General features: G+C 35.9%; 1 protein-coding gene and 1 long non-coding RNA gene across 3 annotated transcripts in view; both read left to right on the top strand.

Annotated features, from left to right (window-relative positions):
• LOC129243753 (membrane-associated guanylate kinase, WW and PDZ domain-containing protein 1) overlaps positions 1-18,512 on the top strand; it is an 82,376-nt gene that overhangs the window by 19,111 nt on the left and 44,753 nt on the right. For both annotated transcript variants that reach the window (XM_054881028.1, XM_054881029.1), the window contains exon 2: positions 884-2,194. In XM_054881028.1, the coding sequence (XP_054737003.1) occupies positions 1,483-2,194 (712 nt within the window). In that variant the 5' untranslated portion in view covers positions 884-1,482. The remainder of the gene's footprint in view (positions 1-883; positions 2,195-18,512) is intronic.
• On the top strand, positions 4,227-4,680 carry LOC129243754 (uncharacterized). Its single transcript, XR_008582343.1, has 3 exons — positions 4,227-4,424; positions 4,484-4,572; positions 4,627-4,680. It is a non-coding gene; the product is annotated as an uncharacterized LOC129243754 (long non-coding RNA).

Here is an 18,512-nt window from a genome sequence, read left to right as displayed (position 1 = left end):
TGGCACAGATTTCAGTATCACCCTTCTTGCGGATTGAGCAGAGCACACAAGTAAATTCCAATCGGCAGGCATGATTTCATCGGACCATATTTTGAATAGGAGCTGGTGCATGCACTTTACCAGCTCCCCGCCGCCGAGTTTGAATAGCTCAGCCGGCAGTCCGTCGGCTCCCACGGCTTTGTTGTTCTTTAGCCGCGCTATTGCTATTCTCACCTCGTCATCGTCGGTACTTTCAAAACACCGATACAGGTATGGTAAGTTAGATTGCAAGAGTACCACAGGTACACTTCAAGTATCACTTACGTGCCGTTTTGATACCATAATGTGGGCCACGAAAAAATTTAGGGAGGCGAAAACCATCTACAGCCATCCAGTGCTGTTGATGTAGTGGAGGAGAGGAAAAGGATCTAGGCTGGAGAATTTTCTCAAGCCATCCTCAAAGGAAAGGAATCCCAAGCGCCTAGCCTCCACAGCCGGACATTTGCAGAGAAAGTGCTCAACAGTCTCTTTCTATGCAGGATCCCAACAGCTTCTGCAATAAGGGTTATACGGAATTCCAATCGTCTCCGCATGAGTATCGATCACCCAGTGACCAGTGAACACCGCAATGAGTTTGGAAATTGACACAGGTATACTCGTAAATATATTTTGCCCCATTACGAGAAGCTATTATCGGAACCTTTTTAGTTTTTATGTTGTACAGTGTAATTGAATGGCTTTCGTTTTATGCCGGGTTTTGCATGTAAGCCGCATCTATTGAATTATTATTGAAATTGTAGACTTTAACGATATATTGTAGTTTTCAGAACCTTATAGCTTTCAAATATGTTTTTAGAAAATGGTAAATTATTTTAATATGTTTAATTTTTACTTTTATTTACAGTTTATTTTTAAAAAGCGCAGACTAATTTTGAATGTTTTGAGTAAAGTAAATAAGAATAAATAAATCGGTGCATTAATGTGGTGATGTGATAATGATGATACTTAACTCCACAAGAAAACAGAAACATATGAATAACCAAAATTACTATGTTGTGTGAGTAAAGGTTCCCCCAACACGAAATACAAATATACAAAAATGCAAATTTCAGCTTTGGGAACGAAGAAAATTAAGCATTCCGTCATAGTAGATTTCCTCGTACCGGTGTCTATTTTTATACATAATGCAAAGAAGCGTCCGATTAGGAACGCAGATAGGGTACTCTGAGCGTTGAAACTGTGTGTAAGAAAATTGCGAGTAGTAGATAAGCGTAAGGTCGCGTGTGAAAGCGTAAAAAAACAGGAAACTCGCTTCGCGAACGTCAAACTGTAAACACAAACAAGATCCGCAAAATGTTGCTGTTTTCTCTGTTAAAGCAATGTAATTAAACAGATTAGAAAGAAATCTCATTAAAGCATAATAGAATAAAATAATTACAACACAAGAACGGGCAAGACCAACAAAAACAACGAACGACAATTCGACTGGCGAATACCCAGAAAATGCCTACATTGGCGGCAAAAAATTCACAAGCTCCAGTCACAGCCACAGCTGCTATGATGGCAACGGCGGCGGTAACAGAAACGACAACAGCAACAGCGACAACGAATTCCGTTGGCAGTGGGCAGGGCGACGTGGATGCTGCTGGTGCAATAATAGCGACAGCGGCAGCGACAACAACGATAACAGACACAACAAACACCGGTGGCGCGTTGAACCATCATTATCATCATCCGCCGGCGCCGCAATCAGGCCCAAACGCCTTAGGCAATGCATTGCCGTCCCTGGCACCTGCAACAATATGTGCAGATGGGGCGGGAGCAGCAACAGCTACGAGCACAGTTGCAGCTAGTTTAGCCACATTTAACGGAAATTCAAATTTAAATATTGCCAACGGAAACATTGGAGGCAATGGCAATCACAGTAACAACAATAGCAATATCGCAAGTGTTGGTGGTGGTGGTGGCAAAAAGTCAATGACAACACTACATGCATCCCGTGAGGATGTTGCATCACCACCACCGCCATCACTATCGGCGCTTGCACACCTGGGCAGTGCCATGCCATCAGCGTCAATCAACAATCACCAATTGTCAGCGTCCAACAGTCAGGGCAATCACAATCATAACAACAATAACAGCAATGGTGGCAGCATCGGCAGCAATAACGGCAACGGCAATGGAAATATCAACAGCATTCTCAAAGGAAGTAAAGGTGAGTGAAGTTTCTATTTGAAAAGCGAAAAAATAAATCTCATTGAAAATTACCGTACCTAACGGAATATTGAATATGTTGTGTAATGAGTGGCATTGAGTATGTTAAAAAAAAGTTGCAAAAACAACAAATTTAATTTACATATCTACTTAAGGCACAAAGGAAGCAGGAAAACACAAATTTTCTTAGTGGCTACACAGATTAGAGAGGCATATTTTTTCCATGCAGGGTAAGGCTATAAGGCCGTGAAAGTAAACAAAATACTGGTAGTGTCTCGATGTGTTTTTGTTTTTTTTTTTTTGAAAATTTGCGAAGTAATGGGTCACTTCAAAATCAAAAAGGATCTAGGAAGCGTTTATTTTTTTTTATTTAATAGCTCCGATGCCGTCAGACGAATCTTAATAAAAATTACAGACAATGCAGCTTAATAACCACAGTAATAATTAAAAAAAAAATTTAGAATGTGGTCTAAAAACATCGAAACAAATTTTTGATTTAATGTTTAGTGGCGTGTTTCTTTAACATTTTAATGCGCATATTATTATTCCTTCAAATTTCACTTTTTATTTGAAAGGAAGCTATGACTTTAACCCTACAGTAGTCGCGCCCCTGAAACTGACGTAATTGGTCGCGCGGTCTACATATGTAATCCATTTTAAAATTAAAAATACAAAAGATAAATATTTAATTCTTCCATTGCTTTTGTTTTAAATATTCTTGTTATTGTTTAATTTATTAATATTAATCAAAAATAACATAAATAAACTTTCTGTTCTTACATAAAATAAATAAAAACCAAAACTTCATTTTTTAACAAAAAATTAAGATACTTCACAAAAGTATAAAATATATATAAAATAACCAGAAGATAATTGAGATGTTTTAATTGTTTTCGAAACATGACGAACATACAGTCTTGGAATGATCAGGACAAATGAATTTATTGCAAACGTTACACACTTTACGGGTGCTTTTATTACGGGCCCTTCCAAAGTCGTAGCAACGACCGACGTAGTTATTGTGCGTTGGACCTTGATGACTTACAACTTGTGGAAGATCCAAGAAGTCTTTTATTTTAAATGTCAGTGTTCTAGGTAGCGTGGTAACTGTTAATCTTTGGTGAGCCAGTGGTTTCATCCAAGACAAGGCTAAGTCTATGAGAAAATCACGCCTTTTGACAGATTCATAGTTACTGTTTGCAGTGTAAATGCATAATGCGTTGAGAGCATTGAGGTGACTGATTTTGAGGAGCATATTGTTAGAGGCAATTCTAAATTCCCGGGGAACTTCTCTTGTATCTTTTCGAACGGTAACAACCATTGTAATTCCATTATCAAATCATTGCTTTGCTATTTTCAGAGAGGAAAACCAATTGTCCATAGTAATATGATATGTCTATTCAAAATTGGTTGCACCATTCTCATCACGATATCAAATCTCTCGTCGCTTAACCGAAATGGACCTTCGGGTTGTTGGCCGGCGTAAATTTCTAAGTTATAGGTGTATGGGTAATGAACATCTACAAGTGCAAAAACTTTCAGTCCATACTTAGCAGGTTTATTTGGAATATACTGCCGAAAAGAACAACGCCCTCTGAAGGACAAGAGTTGTTCGTCCAAAGTCATTTCAGCAGAGTAGCATACATATGTAAATATTATAAGAAAAGTTCCACAAAATTGTAAAATGAAAAATTATGCCAAAAGTCCACTTTTATTTACAAAGTATAACTAGCTATTAGCATAAAACCTAATTTAAAATACTTACGTAATCGGTCGCGCGGCATACATACGTAGACCATGAATTTCACGAACCTCTAGCGACACAACTGAATGCGACAATTAACAGCGGAAAACTGAGAGTGACTCTCAATTTGTTAGTTACAAATAGCAAAAATCTCCGATGAAATCGATGCACGATTTTCAAGAAATTTAAAATTTAGCAATGGTGGATTACATATGTAGACCGCGCGACTACTGCAGGGTCATGATTCAATTATAGAAGGTTAGGTAAGTAAACAGCTTTCTCGCTCCCTCTTGACATATCGGCTCCCTTATTTGAAAACGTGTTGCTTCTTTACAAAAAAAAGTACCTATTTCACAAAAAAATTTTTGAATTGTAGTAAAAACTAAACTTTTGGTGCAAATTATTTGGTCGGCAACACCGTTTCCACTTTGACGCTTTGCTTTGTTATTATTCGTTGAAAATCTTTTATCTGTTTGTAAACATTCAAGTAAGTATAATAATAAAAGCTAATTATTTTGTAAATTAATGTCGTTTTTCACTATTTAGGTCGATTATGTCTTACATATGGTGATAGTCGATTATTTGGAGTCGGCTTTCTGCTGCAGAAAACCACCGGTTTGTGAATTTTCATACATGTAAGTCCAGATCAGACATTTGTAAAAATTCTTTTCAAACTTTTTCATTCATAGGTTTTTATAGCAGCGTTTTTGCAAATATAACAGATACCACCTTACATACAATACATAAACTACAGTTAGTAAGTTCTTTTAGAATATTTGCTAATAAATTGTAATAAATAAAAAGTTTTTATTTGTAGGACTTCACAGACGAGCAATTGCTGCGGAAGGTGTGTGTTAAAGAGCTAGGTGGCCCAACTATTGTGGTTTTTAGAAGTAAGTGCAGCGTTCCAACACCTATACGAGCAAGTGCACCCACATTCCTCATATTTCCACTCCGATTCATTACTGAGACACGTGGTATTGATATACGTACATTTACAAACCATCACAATTACTAAAAGTGGATTATATTACCAATATCTAAAATTTTTCGATGTATTAGTTTTAGTCTATATTAATAAAGTATATTAAGGTAGACAAATTTTAAACTATAAACTAGTAAATTTGTAATTTTTATTTTTTGGCCGCAATTGAATGGTATGGACTTAGACGACATGTGGTTTCAACAGGACGGGGCCACAAGCCACACATCACACGCTGAAATTGATTTGGTGAAGAGTAAGTTCGATGAGCGCATTATTTCCAGAAATGGACCGGTCGAATGGCCGCCGCGCTCGAGTGATTTGACGCCTCTAGACTATTTTCTTTAGGGTTATGTGAAATCATTGGTCTACAGTAACAAACCGGCGACGATTTGTGAGCTCAGAGCCAATATTGAACGCGAAATTGCTGGAATTTCGGCCGATTTATGCAAAAGAATGGTCGAAAGTTTGGTTCAACGATTTGACTTCGTAAAACGTGCACGCGGTGGTCATGTAAAAGAAATCGAATTTCATACTTAAATGTAGATGTTCAAACTCGATAATAAAAAAAAAAATTAGTTAAAAAAGTCAAACCGTTTGTGTTTTATTCAAAAAAGTTCAAAAGTTGAAGCGCTCTTACTGAAAAACGCTTTATATTTTGACCTTTGGTGTATTAAAAGACTTGTACTATTGTAGTAAATTAAACACATTAAATTCCTTTATTATGATTATTTTTTGTTCTCTTCCACAAAATATACTCAAATCTATTGCGAGCTTATATATGTATATATATAAAAATATATAATTGGCGCGTACACGAGCTCTTCCTCCTATTTGTGGTGTGCGTCTTGATGTTATTCCACAAATGGAGGGACCTACAGTTTCAAGCCGACTCCGAACGGCAGAAAAAAAACACATACATAAGTAACATCACATAGTTCTGTGTGCTCTTGTGTTAGATAAACATCGAAAATATTCTAAATAAATATTACATTTGTTTAAAGAAAAAACTATAATTTTTCTGTCGTTTTGTTTTAATGTAGATTAAATAACCAATATACTTGTTTTTCTCTTAGTACAGGACTAATTAGTTACTTTACGTACTTTTTTACTACCTTTAGGCAAGAAGGGGAAAACATTTTTCCCTTTTTCCCATCCTTCGTAAATGCAGCCCTAAAATAAGGGAGTGTCAAAGCGCCCTTGTCATTACTTACCTAACCTTCTATAATTGAATCATGCTGCAGGGTTAATTAAGCATATTTGAATTATGACTATTTTAGGGGTGATTCTGTTACACTGCGTTGTCGACCGAAACGAACAAACGCGCACGAACCTGTAAAGGCTGCGGGTTAGCTGGAAGTGGGTACCATTGAGAAAAAATTGTTAGAGACGCTTGTGTACGTGTCATTTTCCATTTTCCTCCAACTTATGGACTTTGTCGACAAATTAAACATATAGCTATGCTGCTCACTCAAATGCTTCTTTATAGTCAACGATGAAGTTAACATTCGTTTTACATATACTATAGAATAGATTACAATTTATGCAATTTTAAGTCATAGTTGACTAATCAAAGTTGATGTAAATATCCGACACATATAAATGAAAATTGAACAGTCATATTTTTTCGATGTATTTTCTTGAAATCTAAATTTGAAAAGTCGAGCCCAGAAGCACCGAAAGATTTGGTAGCTCCTAAAATACACAGGCTAAAAAGCACATAGTATTTAAAGCTCTGGAAAATGAAAAGGAAGATAGTCAAGGAGGAAAGGAGAGAAGTAATAGAAGTTAAAATATAGGATAGAATAAAGAAATAGAAGTAGTTAGACCTGTGAAAATTTCCCAGATTTTTCGGTAAATCTGGAAATGTCCTCCACTTTGACAGAACGAATTTTACACGTTCTCATGACATTGGAACCCGAAATTCGTAGCCTTGGTCTAGCAAATGCAGGACACTCACAGAGAAAATGCTCAGTGCTATCCAACTCCTCTAAGCAAGACAGGCAAATCGGGTCCTCAATGATTCCAATGGTGGTCACATGTTGACCTCATAGATTGTGTCCCGTAATAATACCGACTATCAACCGAACGTCTTTTCTTCCAAGTTTTAGTAGAAAGTTTGACAAGTTTTTTATTCGGACTTGTCACAAAACACTTTGCGGCTCTGCAGTGTTCTGGACCGGACCATCGCTCTTTATGCAAAATGCGTACATAATCGCTGATCCAATTCGTGATTCCTGCAGAACTGATTCCGATTATTGGCTTTGGTCCCTGTGGGGATCCACAGTTGCCCAATTCATCGGCAGTTTCAATCCCTTGAACAGTGTCCTGGAACCCATATTTTTGCCTTGCAACAGAATTAAGCTTCTTCTTACATTCTTGAACAATATATTAAGTTTGCTTTGCGTTCTCCAGAGCCTTTAGTGCAGCCTGACTCTCACTAAAGACTCCAATCTGTTTCCCGTTCCAACTCCTCTCAATTATCCATTCTACTACTTTCAGAATGGCAAAAATTTTCATTTGGAGAACGGTTGCCATTCCTCCCATTTTCTTAACATTTCATAAATCATAATTACATAATTTTACTATGTATATTAGAAATCTTGCGGGGTGGTAAAAGACTGCAAGGGGAGCATATTGACTATTTCAACATGGATGCTCAACTGTTCGGATGGTCTCATTGCATTTACGTTTTAATTTGTTCTGGCCTGTTATTTCCCACTTATAAGCGATGTATCATATAAAATTAATTTTTTGAATTTTCTTGGAAATGAACAATCATAAGGTTGTAAAATACCTTCATCAACTTCTGCACAAACAATTAGCTATTTTGAGTTGTTTCATACATTTTTTTAGTCCTTTTGTTGCCACCCGGGTACCCATCGGCGTACATTTTGTTGAATAACTTTTTTCCTATGGGAGATAGGCCAACCTCCTCATGGATCCCCATGATTTTACTTATTTTGTATCGAAATATGCATTGAGCATATTTTGAAAAATTTTTGACTTAAAAATTTTTGCATTTGAAAAAAAAATAAATGCATAAGCCACCCGGGTACCCCTAAACCGAAAACACGAGATTCATGTATTATGTCATGAAAATATATTTATACAAATAAAAAGTAAGCAAGTAAGTAAGCACTCGGCACAACACTTCCTTGTCTTTCTTCGCTTACGAAAAGGCTGCTCGTTGCAAATGTAGCATGACCCAACTACAACTTTTCTGCCAGTGACGTCTCGACGTTGGTTGTCGTTGCGTGGTTTCGCATAACCTGCTTGGTTGGAAGCTCGCTCTTGAATCACCGGCATAGCTAAGTCTTCTGAAAGCTGGCGCCAAAAGATTCTGCGTCGATTGGTTTTGTTGGAAAGCATATTATTATTTTCATAATAAATGACGTAAGCAGCAACACAAGCAATAGCCAACATATTGTAAAAGAAAGCTAGTGGCCATCTGCAATTTCTGGTTTTTGATGTGCTAATTCAGGTATCATAGCATCGTAATACATCGTACTAAGAAGGATCACTGCTTTGTTTTTCGTTGGTACGTATGAGCACATGGTAACTTGTTCATGAAAGCCAAAAAGAGTTGAAAAAAGTTCTCTAGAATTCGACGGTTTCTTTTCTGGAGGAATGTACGTTTTGTTTTATGTTCAAAGTACCAACGATAGTAAGGTCCAAGGAAGAAGACTTTTAACCAGAGGTAACGTTGTAAAAAATCTATCCATGCTAATGTTTCGGCCAGATCATTTGTAAGCGACGAGTTCTTTCACAAATCGCACTCTTTGATTCACCTTTCGAGTATTACCTTGCTTGCCTGTACAGAGAATCCCTTTCAGCGGATAAGCATTACTTGCATCGCACACCCAAAAAACTTTGAGACCGTACTTAGCACGCTTTGATGACATGTATTGGGTAAACTTCGTTCTTCCTCGATAACGAAAAAGCTGTTCATCAATAGTCAAGTGTTCCGTTGGTCTATACATCGTTTCAAGTTTAATTCACCTGGCCTTCATAAAAACGAGAAATTTAGGGTGCAGCTGCCTGCGTTTTATACCTGATATAGGAGTATGAAAGTTGCTGTATATAATATTATTGATGTATTCAGTTAGAAATATGTTCTTACAACATAAATAAATAAATATGTATCGAATGTATACAACTATTTTGGGATATAGAGGACCTAACCCAAAAAAATTGTCGTCGCGGTACCCGGGTGCCGGATGGCAGAGTATGTAGATTTTTTTTGGTGGCAACACAAGGGTTAACGTAATGAAGATCCATATGGACTTTTTTACCCTATTTTATATCCAAAGCAAAAATATTGAAAGCATTTGAAATTCTTGTAAGTCACTGTGATATCAAAAATATATATTATAATTTATAGCTTCGTGAAGATTGTAAAATTTTAGTGATATCGAGGAAAGATCCCTTTGAATCTTGCATGGAATTTTGTGATATCACTATAACTATAATAGACTCAACAGTCCCCTTGTCTTGATTACTTTAACTGACACGGTAAATTGCCTCTGGTATCATCTGTTACAAACACCTATAGTTCAGTAACCAGTTGACTCGTCAAAACGTCCATAATGCCTACGCCATTACAACGTCGTTTGAGAGGAAGACGGAGTTCATTAAAATCTACAATTATGAGTAGATATGGCGGCCGCCGTAGCCGAATGGGTTGGAGCGTGATGTTCACAGAGAGAACGTAGGTTCGAATCTCGGTGAAACACCAAAAATGAAGAAAAATATTTTTCTAATAGCGGTCGCCCCTCGGCAGGTAATGGCAAACCTCCGAGTGTATTTCTGCCATGAAAAAGCTCCTCATAAAAATATTTGCCGTTCGGAGTCGGCTTGAAATTTTTATATTAAAATTTCTCTCCCTGAGTCATCAGAGCAAATGTGTTCCCGAATTTGGTTGCAGCGCGTTGAAAACCTGTGGAGTACCTAAAGTGTACTCTGGCTTTAGGTAAAAAATGTTCGGTTAATTTTGTCGGCTTTTTTAAACGAAATGGAGACAGCCCTACAAAAATGTTCATAAATCCATTATAACCCTTATCTGTATCGGCTTTTAAGCATTTTTTAAGCGTTTGTAATTGCCCGTTTTATATATTTTTTACAATATATTGATGAAAAGTAAAAACAGAAACTAATTTCAAATTGTGTCATTAGCAATCAGACTAGTTAGTGGCCATATTTCCAAATTATTTTCGTCTGTGGGCAGCTACTTATTTACATTTGTAATCAAGACCTACTATATGCATATTCGTATGTATTGGATTATGTCATTTCCTAAAACCATTTATTTACAATTTTAAAAGTATGTTTGCGCATAAAAAATATCAAACGACTCTCAAACCGTGGGTTTCTGTTTGAGCTTATATTAGTTCAATGGATTAAAAATACAAAATTAACAAATCTGAATTACATTTTTTACATTATAGCCTTTGCTAGTTTATTTACTGACAAATTTTCGCGCTAAAGCTTTCAAAAGACTAGTTTAATAGGGTTTCCAACATTTCTGGGCGTACTGCTCCAGCATCGGTAAATTATTCAAAAACACTGTCGGAGACCTGACTATTTCATACGAGGGTTGCTATTTTTATTTCTGGTCTAATAATGGAAAAATTATCATAATTCATCGTAAGCCTATTTTTGTGGGGTGGCGTGAAGGATCGATGTTGTGCGAACAATTCATTAACGATTTAGACCCTTAAGGCGAAATTTACGCAAGTCATTCGCGAGACAGAGCCAGAAATCGGCACCAAAGTATTGGAAAACTGGGTCAACGGGATGTGTTGCTGTGAAGCCAGCCGAGGCAGCCACAGGAATGAAATAGTATTTCATAAATAATGGGAATGATTGCTCTTTAATAAGCCCATTATCTCGATACTTTGCGTGCTCAAAAACTCTCTTGTGTGAGCCGATATGTGAGAGTTCGTATTGTCTTGGTGAAGGATGATTTATCTTCTGTCAAAAAAATGGTTGTGTACCACTCAGAATTGACTTTTTGAGTTTTTGTAGCGCTACATTTGCGACATGATCAAATTTTCCGAAAGAACGAGCAACCATTTGATTTGAAGTGCTTCGTCCACGAATCACTTTTGTTCGATTAAGCTCGCCTTGGAACCCCCATATTATCGATTACGTTTTGTTTCCAGCTCATATGCAGAGATCCAAAATACGTCACTTGCTGCGATGCCATAGAGGGGCTTTATACGCGGCTGAATTTCTCCAACATTTCTTTACACCAATCGACACGAGTCCTTTGTGACAATTGTCAAATTATGCGCTATCCAACGAGTACACATTTTCTTCACGACCAAATGTTCGTGCAATATTGAATGTATGCCTTGTCGCACTAATGCTCAAGGATGCGTCTATCTCACGATATATCCCATAACGATTTTGCGTTAGAAATTGACGCACATCATCGATTGTGTCCGGCACAACAACCGTTTTTGGACGGCCTTCATGAAATTCATCCACGTTGGAACTCATTGTAACAGCGTTTCATAGTGGCTAAATATGGGGCTTAAACCCCAAAAGTCGAAGTAAGTTGATCAATGCACTTCTGTCTCTTTAATCCACATCGAAAATCGTAAGAACTCATCGTACGAAAATTCCATCTTTTGATCGAGATACATTTTTCAACCCACTGAAAAAAAAGAATAAATAAAGATCATAAGTGGAAAAGTTGTATGTAAATTTATGCTAAAATGTACCAAACCCATCGGTAAAAATATCGAATCACAACTCTTCACACGTAGTGTTGCAAAGGTGCAAAATTTAAAAGGTAGCCCTCTTACATAAATAAGTTTATATCTATGGGAATAAGTCTAAATAGGCTACATTCGCTATCGGATTTTTTCCCCCTTTTGTGTTGTACTCTGATGTTGTGTTTACGGACTTATAGAAATAGTACACACAGTCCATCTAATAGAAGCGTGACCGGCAATATTCAAACTTAGAGTTCCGTTATAAAAAAAATTTAACTGTTGCTAAATAGGCGTGTCCTTTTCGCAATACGCGTTGTGCAGTTTGTTGCGTGCGTTGTTTTTATTGTGTGTGTTTCTATGTGAACATCTTAAAGGTCCAGAAATATCACTTGTATCTGCAACAAAATATTTGATGAAGTCGAGGACGTTTATAAATAAATGGGTGCAACAGTGTATCGAAATTAAAAACGTTGACGGTTTGCCCAGACGAGACCCAAAAAACATACCTCCCCAAAACCAGATCAGAAGATCTTTGAGTTGTTTGCGGCGAATCAGTTTTAAGGAAAAATAGTTTTAATGTATCCAAAGACGCGATACGAGGGCGTTTACTTGCAACAGATCTCAAATTTCGGAGCACATTGAAAAAACCGCTGTTCTCATTAAAATATATTGAAAAAAGACTTGCAGGGGCTAAGACAAATTCAGAATGGAATTGGGCAAACGTAATATTCACGGAAGAATCTCCCTTTTGCATACGTCGGTCCTGCCGTACAGCTGCTAATCGCAACTTCAACGAATTGTTAAGTATCCATTGGTCTTTTCGCATTCGCTTGATACACAGTGCCTGATTGAAAATGTTTGTGCAATAGTTAAGCAATAATTCAAGGGACAATAAATATGGATAGTCTAACAGTATTCAAGGCAAATTCGGACTGATTTGGAACCGACTACTTCCACAACTAGCGCAAAGTATATGTATAATAAATTTTAGGTCTTTTCTATTCGCCACTTCTCTGCACGACTAACTTGACGAAACATTTGTGTGTGAAAACAACAACAAAGTTATCGAGTAAGATTCGCCATTAGCGAGTATGGTTATACCTCATTAAAATGGTATAACTCACTATCGTACAAAGAGATGCAGCGGTATCAAGATATGTTAATTTATACCAGTTGTTTCATCTAATTGCCACTTGCTAACGCTAAAAAGAGCCCTCATACAATGCAGTTTGTTAGAATCGGATTGGTCACTTAGTTTCTAAGTAATGGCGATCACGCTTCTATGAAACAGACTGTAAGTGACTCCATTTAACAATTCATTTAAAAAAAAAAAAAAAAAAATATTGAAATGATTGTAATATTAAAACCATGCGTTTACACAGCATTCGCTTTGGAGTTAATGTATAACTCTTCCGCACTTCCATTGCTTAGGTTTTACTGTTCTTTGTTTTACATTTCAAAATCGTATAAATATTTTCTTATTTGTATTGCTGATTTACTCATTTTATCCAGATCTTAGTCACCACTTTGTTTACACCGCCCGTTCATTTGATCGCACGTGTCTTCCTAAACTTCAATTAGTGTGCGTACTCGTGCTCTGCTTAACACGAATGCATAACGCCTAACGCGCCTTTTTAGGTAATCAACTGCATATGTACATACATACATACATACATATAAATACCAAGAGATCTGAAAATTCAATGTCGACGGTGTGGGCAAACAGTTTTCGTTACTATTCCTCATATGGATTTTTTTTCTTTGAAGAAATTGTGTGTAGATAGAGGGGTGGAAGGTAGGGCTGGACACAATAGTCAGACAACACGTTCATTTGGGCAATAGGCCATTGAACCTTTCATTTTTGTTGTTGCCCTCGAATTCGTCTTTTTTATTTATTTATTGTTTTTTATGTAATTTCTTTCTTCGTGACTTCTTAGCTTGTAAATAGTTTTTGGTTTTCCTTGTTGGCTTCCATACCAGTTACAAAAAAGATCAATAGCTGATACTACTGAGCATTGATTTCTCTACATTTTTAAACTTTTATAAAGAACAACATCTTTTCCAAAATTAAAATTAATTTTTCTTACTATAAAATATTGAAATGCACAGTGTTAATGATTTGAAGTCTTTTTGTTACTGGGAGCGGCTCTTGAAAACTTGTTTTTTATTTAAATATAGTCCTTTAAGCAAATCTTAAGCACTTTTCCTTCTTGAAAATAAAAAATGCTTGCTATTTGAAATATGTAGTCTCTGAGTTAAGGCCATTATCGATTTCTTCAAGCGTTGATCGGACAAATCCTTCTGTATGCAGCAAAACAACTCAAAATCACGAATTTAAAGCGCATAAACATATTCCACTAATCGGCGGTACGGTAATGCAGTAGGACTTCTCACAAATGCTCCTTTGTTGGAGGATTCGCGAAAATTTGTATTTTTATAAAGAACAACATCTTAAATTTTCATTTAAATGGTATAAACTAACATGGCAGTGATGGAGAAAATGAATCACACATTTTCACACTAAATTACACGTGTGCAAAAAGAAAGTTAAAAATGGATGAAAAAACCAAAAATATGCGTAAGGGTTAAAGATGGAAATTTCACAATCAAAAAAGAAAATTCTTCACCTCGCTTAAGTTATCTGATTTTTTTTTCCTGATGGAATCTACATGTATGTATGATTCAATTTGAAAAGTGAAGTGCATATATCTATACTATTTATACTCGAATTAACTTGGGATTGTAGTTCGTATCCGAGATATGAATTTTAACGCTCATTTTAGCCGGTAGATGTCACTGTAAAGTTTTGCAAAAAATAACATAATAATTGACCCATATAAACGACTCATTCGTGCCAAAAAATTATACTAGAAAGAAAAAAACGAGATTAATAATATACATATATTTTTTTTTAAATTTTTAAACCTTTTTTTAATAAAAATTTCTTTTTTTAATTTAATTTTTAATTTAAAACTTTTTTAATTTAAATTTTTTTCAGGGTAACTGTAAAAAATATTGGGTTGGCAACTAAGTAATTGCGGATTGTTTTTAGAAAATCAAAAATTTTTTCATGGAATTAAATAACTTTATTCTGTAATGCATTGACCATTTTGATCAATGATCTTTTGCCATCTTTTGGGCAGCATCATAATCCCACGTGCATAAAACTTCTGGTTTTTATTACCAAAAAACTGTATCAGGTACAATTTGATATCATCATCACTATTGAAAAAGAAATCAGATGATGCAAAAAGTAATAAGATGGTGTAAGGTCAGGACTATATGGTAGATGTGGCAAAACATCCCAACCAGGCTCCAATAATTTTTGCCGAGTGGCCAAAGATGTGTGTGGCCTTGTATTGTCATGATGGAATACAATACTTTTTCGATTTGTCAATTCGGGCCGCTTTTCTTCAACTGCATTGTTTAATTTCGTTAGTTGTTCAATGTAGACGTCAGAATTGATCGCTCGGTTGGGTGGTAAGAGTTCAAAGTAAACAATTCCTTTGTAATCCCACCAAACTGATACCAAATCCTTCTTTTGATGAATATCAGCTTTTGTGTTGTTTGATTTGGTTCGCCTGGTCTGCTCCACGATCTTTTCCGCTTGATATTGTTGTAAACAACTCATTTTTCATCGCTAGTTACCAATCGTTTTAAGAATGGATCATTTTCATTACGTTTCTTTAGCAAATCGCAGCTGTTAATGCGTTTCTTTCAGTTCATGAGGAATCCATATATCCAAATTGTTTTAAGTGATTTTCAATGCATGTATGTGGTACATGTAGCTTCTCTGCAATCCCACGTGTTGTACTGTGACGATCCGAATCGATTATTGCTTTGATTAGGGCGTCATCAACTTCAACTGGACGACCAGAGCGTTTTTCATATTTGTGTGAAAAATCACAAGGACGAAATTTGGCAAACCAATTTTGATACTGCCGTTCTTTTAAGGCTTCGTCACCGTACTTACTTTTTATGAGCTTGCGATGCGGTTTTCCCTTTGCGGAAATATGAATCACATTTTTCAATCCATTTTTCAACGAACGCCAAACGAAAACTACGCAACCGATCAAAAAACTTTTTTTTCAGATTGACAGCTGAATTGCCAAATATCAAATAACAAAATGTGTTTTACATTTGTACTACGTCTGCAAACCTAAAAATTCAACTGAAGCCATCTATGAGTGAAATCCGCAATTACTTAGTTGCCAACCCAATAGTTATTTTTGTTTAATAAATGTAAATTAAACAAGATTTTTTGATCATCGTCATACATTATATTTCATTTTTTGTATGTATATTTGTGAAGGGAAATTAAAAGAAGAGTTGAAACAATATCGATCTGTAAACTCTTTATTCGAAATTTACGGAGAATTGTATTTTTTCCTCTGCAATCTCAATGTTTATTTTCGAAGTCTTGGCGGGTAAATATTAAATAAAAAAATAAAAAATATAGGTGATTCACTTTTTCAAAGAAATTGTGACCGTCGTAGATAAAAGAAAGTATGCCATAAATGCCAATAAAACAAAGCATAAATTCATCACTGGGCACCAATACTGGCGCATACCTTTGCAAAGATGAAAAGAAGGCGGAATCGATTTTTCAAATTTTATATTAATGTCCAAAGCTGCAGTCGAATACCTGACATTACGCTTCTTCCACAGCCAGGCAGAGATATCTATTGTAGAAGTATCGCACCTCCTCATTTTCATCAAGAGACTTAAGTTGCTTTTCACGCAAACAATAGCTAAAGGGAACTGCCTCTTGCTGACACTTACAAAGAACCGTTATTCACAATGACCATAATGAGAGTCTTAGCGAGTTTTGGATTTCCCCCTACCTATTCCCCCAGACTTACCTAACCTAAAGTTTAATTTGCTGTATTTTGAAATAAATATTTGTTTTCTTCCTTACATTGGAAAATTTTCCTTCCTCACATCAGCAGTGGTCTGAAGGTGTGCTCTAATTTTTTACATATTATTATAAAAAAATTACACCTTATGAAAATAACCCGATCTGTGCAACCAATAGCGCAATTTAATATAACGGGCCTTTTAAATCCACAAAGAAGCAGTGTTGCCATTTGTAAAAAAGTGAAATTTCAATAATAGCTTTAAATTGTACTGAGCGACATAAGGAAATCGGTAGCTAAAGGCAGCGTACCTATTTTAATGGCCATATGTGTCCATATGTATTTCCGAGATTATGCCGGGTTTATCGCAATCAAAGTAGCTTTAATCTAAACCGATTTAAAGATTGTATGGAATTAAATAAGAATAATTTTAGAATCATTGCAGGAATTCTAACAGAACATTGTAGATTGAATTATCATCTTACTAACCTGGGAATTTTCTCTAATGAAACTTGCAGAAACTTGGGTAAACATATTTTACCAGAGGAAGAAACAAAACTCAACACAATAGGACAAGTACTAAAATACATTGAGGAAGTTGGACTCCGAGAAATACTCTGAATTCGTGAAGAGGACATAATAATCCTTTCAGTTCACAGTACTAAACACTCTCATAAGAATAGAGTGTTGAAAGGTTGCAAATTTCGATGTGACTTCAACTATGTGTTTTTAGTCATAATAATGTGAGTCCGTGTTAGGCTATTCTTTCGTATGCAAGTCAAAAATATTTAAAGTAGGGCCTCCGTTCATTCGCCAAATGACCGTTTTGGTAACGTGTTTTTCAATTCGTAGACAACTAAGCAGCCAGAGAAATGTTATTCCTGTTTCGAATTGATATATGTAGCTACAGAAGCTCATATTTGTACTAGTGAATTCCCACCGCTCAGCTCCTTTGCCATTAAGCGTCAATACTAGACAAGAAATCAAACAGCTTCTCATTCAAAATCAATCGGGTACAGCTGAAGTCAAGACGCTTACCAGAAATGGAGAAAAATGCTCACATTAAACATCTGTCATCACTACGCCACACCACGACTAATACTAATTGTGAAAATATTCTTAATGAATCTAGAATTGAGATTTTTTTTTTAGATATAAAAATTGAATATTGTCCGGCTTGCTGTAAGAATTCTCAGGGAACCTTAAAAGCGGTCATTATTAAGTCCTTCATATATTTTATACGAATATCTCATGTCGAAAGTAATTAGATGAATACAGCCGTTCCAACAACCACAAGAAGCAAACACCACCAAAACGGTCTTGAAAAGTTTGTGCTGCAAATTTTAAAGTTGTTGTACAATTTTTGATTGTCGTGGTTGGCTGCATGCGAAAATTTGGCGGAACATGCAACCGGTATCAAAGTGAGACACCAAACATATAAACACATACATACATATATATATATAATATATATAAGTACATGCTTGGATATATGGGTATGAATCTAAGCTGTGCAAATAGCAATGAAGGACTGGTAAATACGTGGATGTTTTTGGACATTGGTGTGGTAGCCAGAAAAAAACTTCATATTATATTTTCGTTCATTAGGACATCAATTCAACATTTTGCTGCTGACCAAAAACTCGCGGAGGCACTCGCAACAACAATAAAGTTGAATGTGGGTGTGTCTGGATTTATGAAAAAAATAAAGCATGGAGTTTATTTCATATGATACTAATGTTATAAAAATACATGAATGCAGTGAAGCTATCACATAATGAACCTTCTTATAACGAAATACTCAATATAAACTACTGCTTTCACTTTATTGTTTTGAAAACTTGCTCTTCTCTTCTTCTCGCTAGAATGAAGCAGTTTCGTTGGTTGGACATCGTAAAGCATAGGATTATTACATATAATATATTATTTACAAAGTACTTGAGAGAATACTCAAAGAGAAGTTTAAGAGAATTAGAAAGTTTTCCCTAGGAAGATTAAGAAAGAAGTTGAAAGAA

Source organism: Anastrepha obliqua, chromosome 4 (genome assembly GCF_027943255.1).
Source record: "Anastrepha obliqua isolate idAnaObli1 chromosome 4, idAnaObli1_1.0, whole genome shotgun sequence".
NCBI lineage: Eukaryota > Metazoa > Arthropoda > Insecta > Diptera > Tephritidae > Anastrepha > Anastrepha obliqua.
The sequence above is the reverse complement of the archived record's forward strand: the minus strand, read 5'-3'. Positions and strand labels throughout refer to the sequence as shown.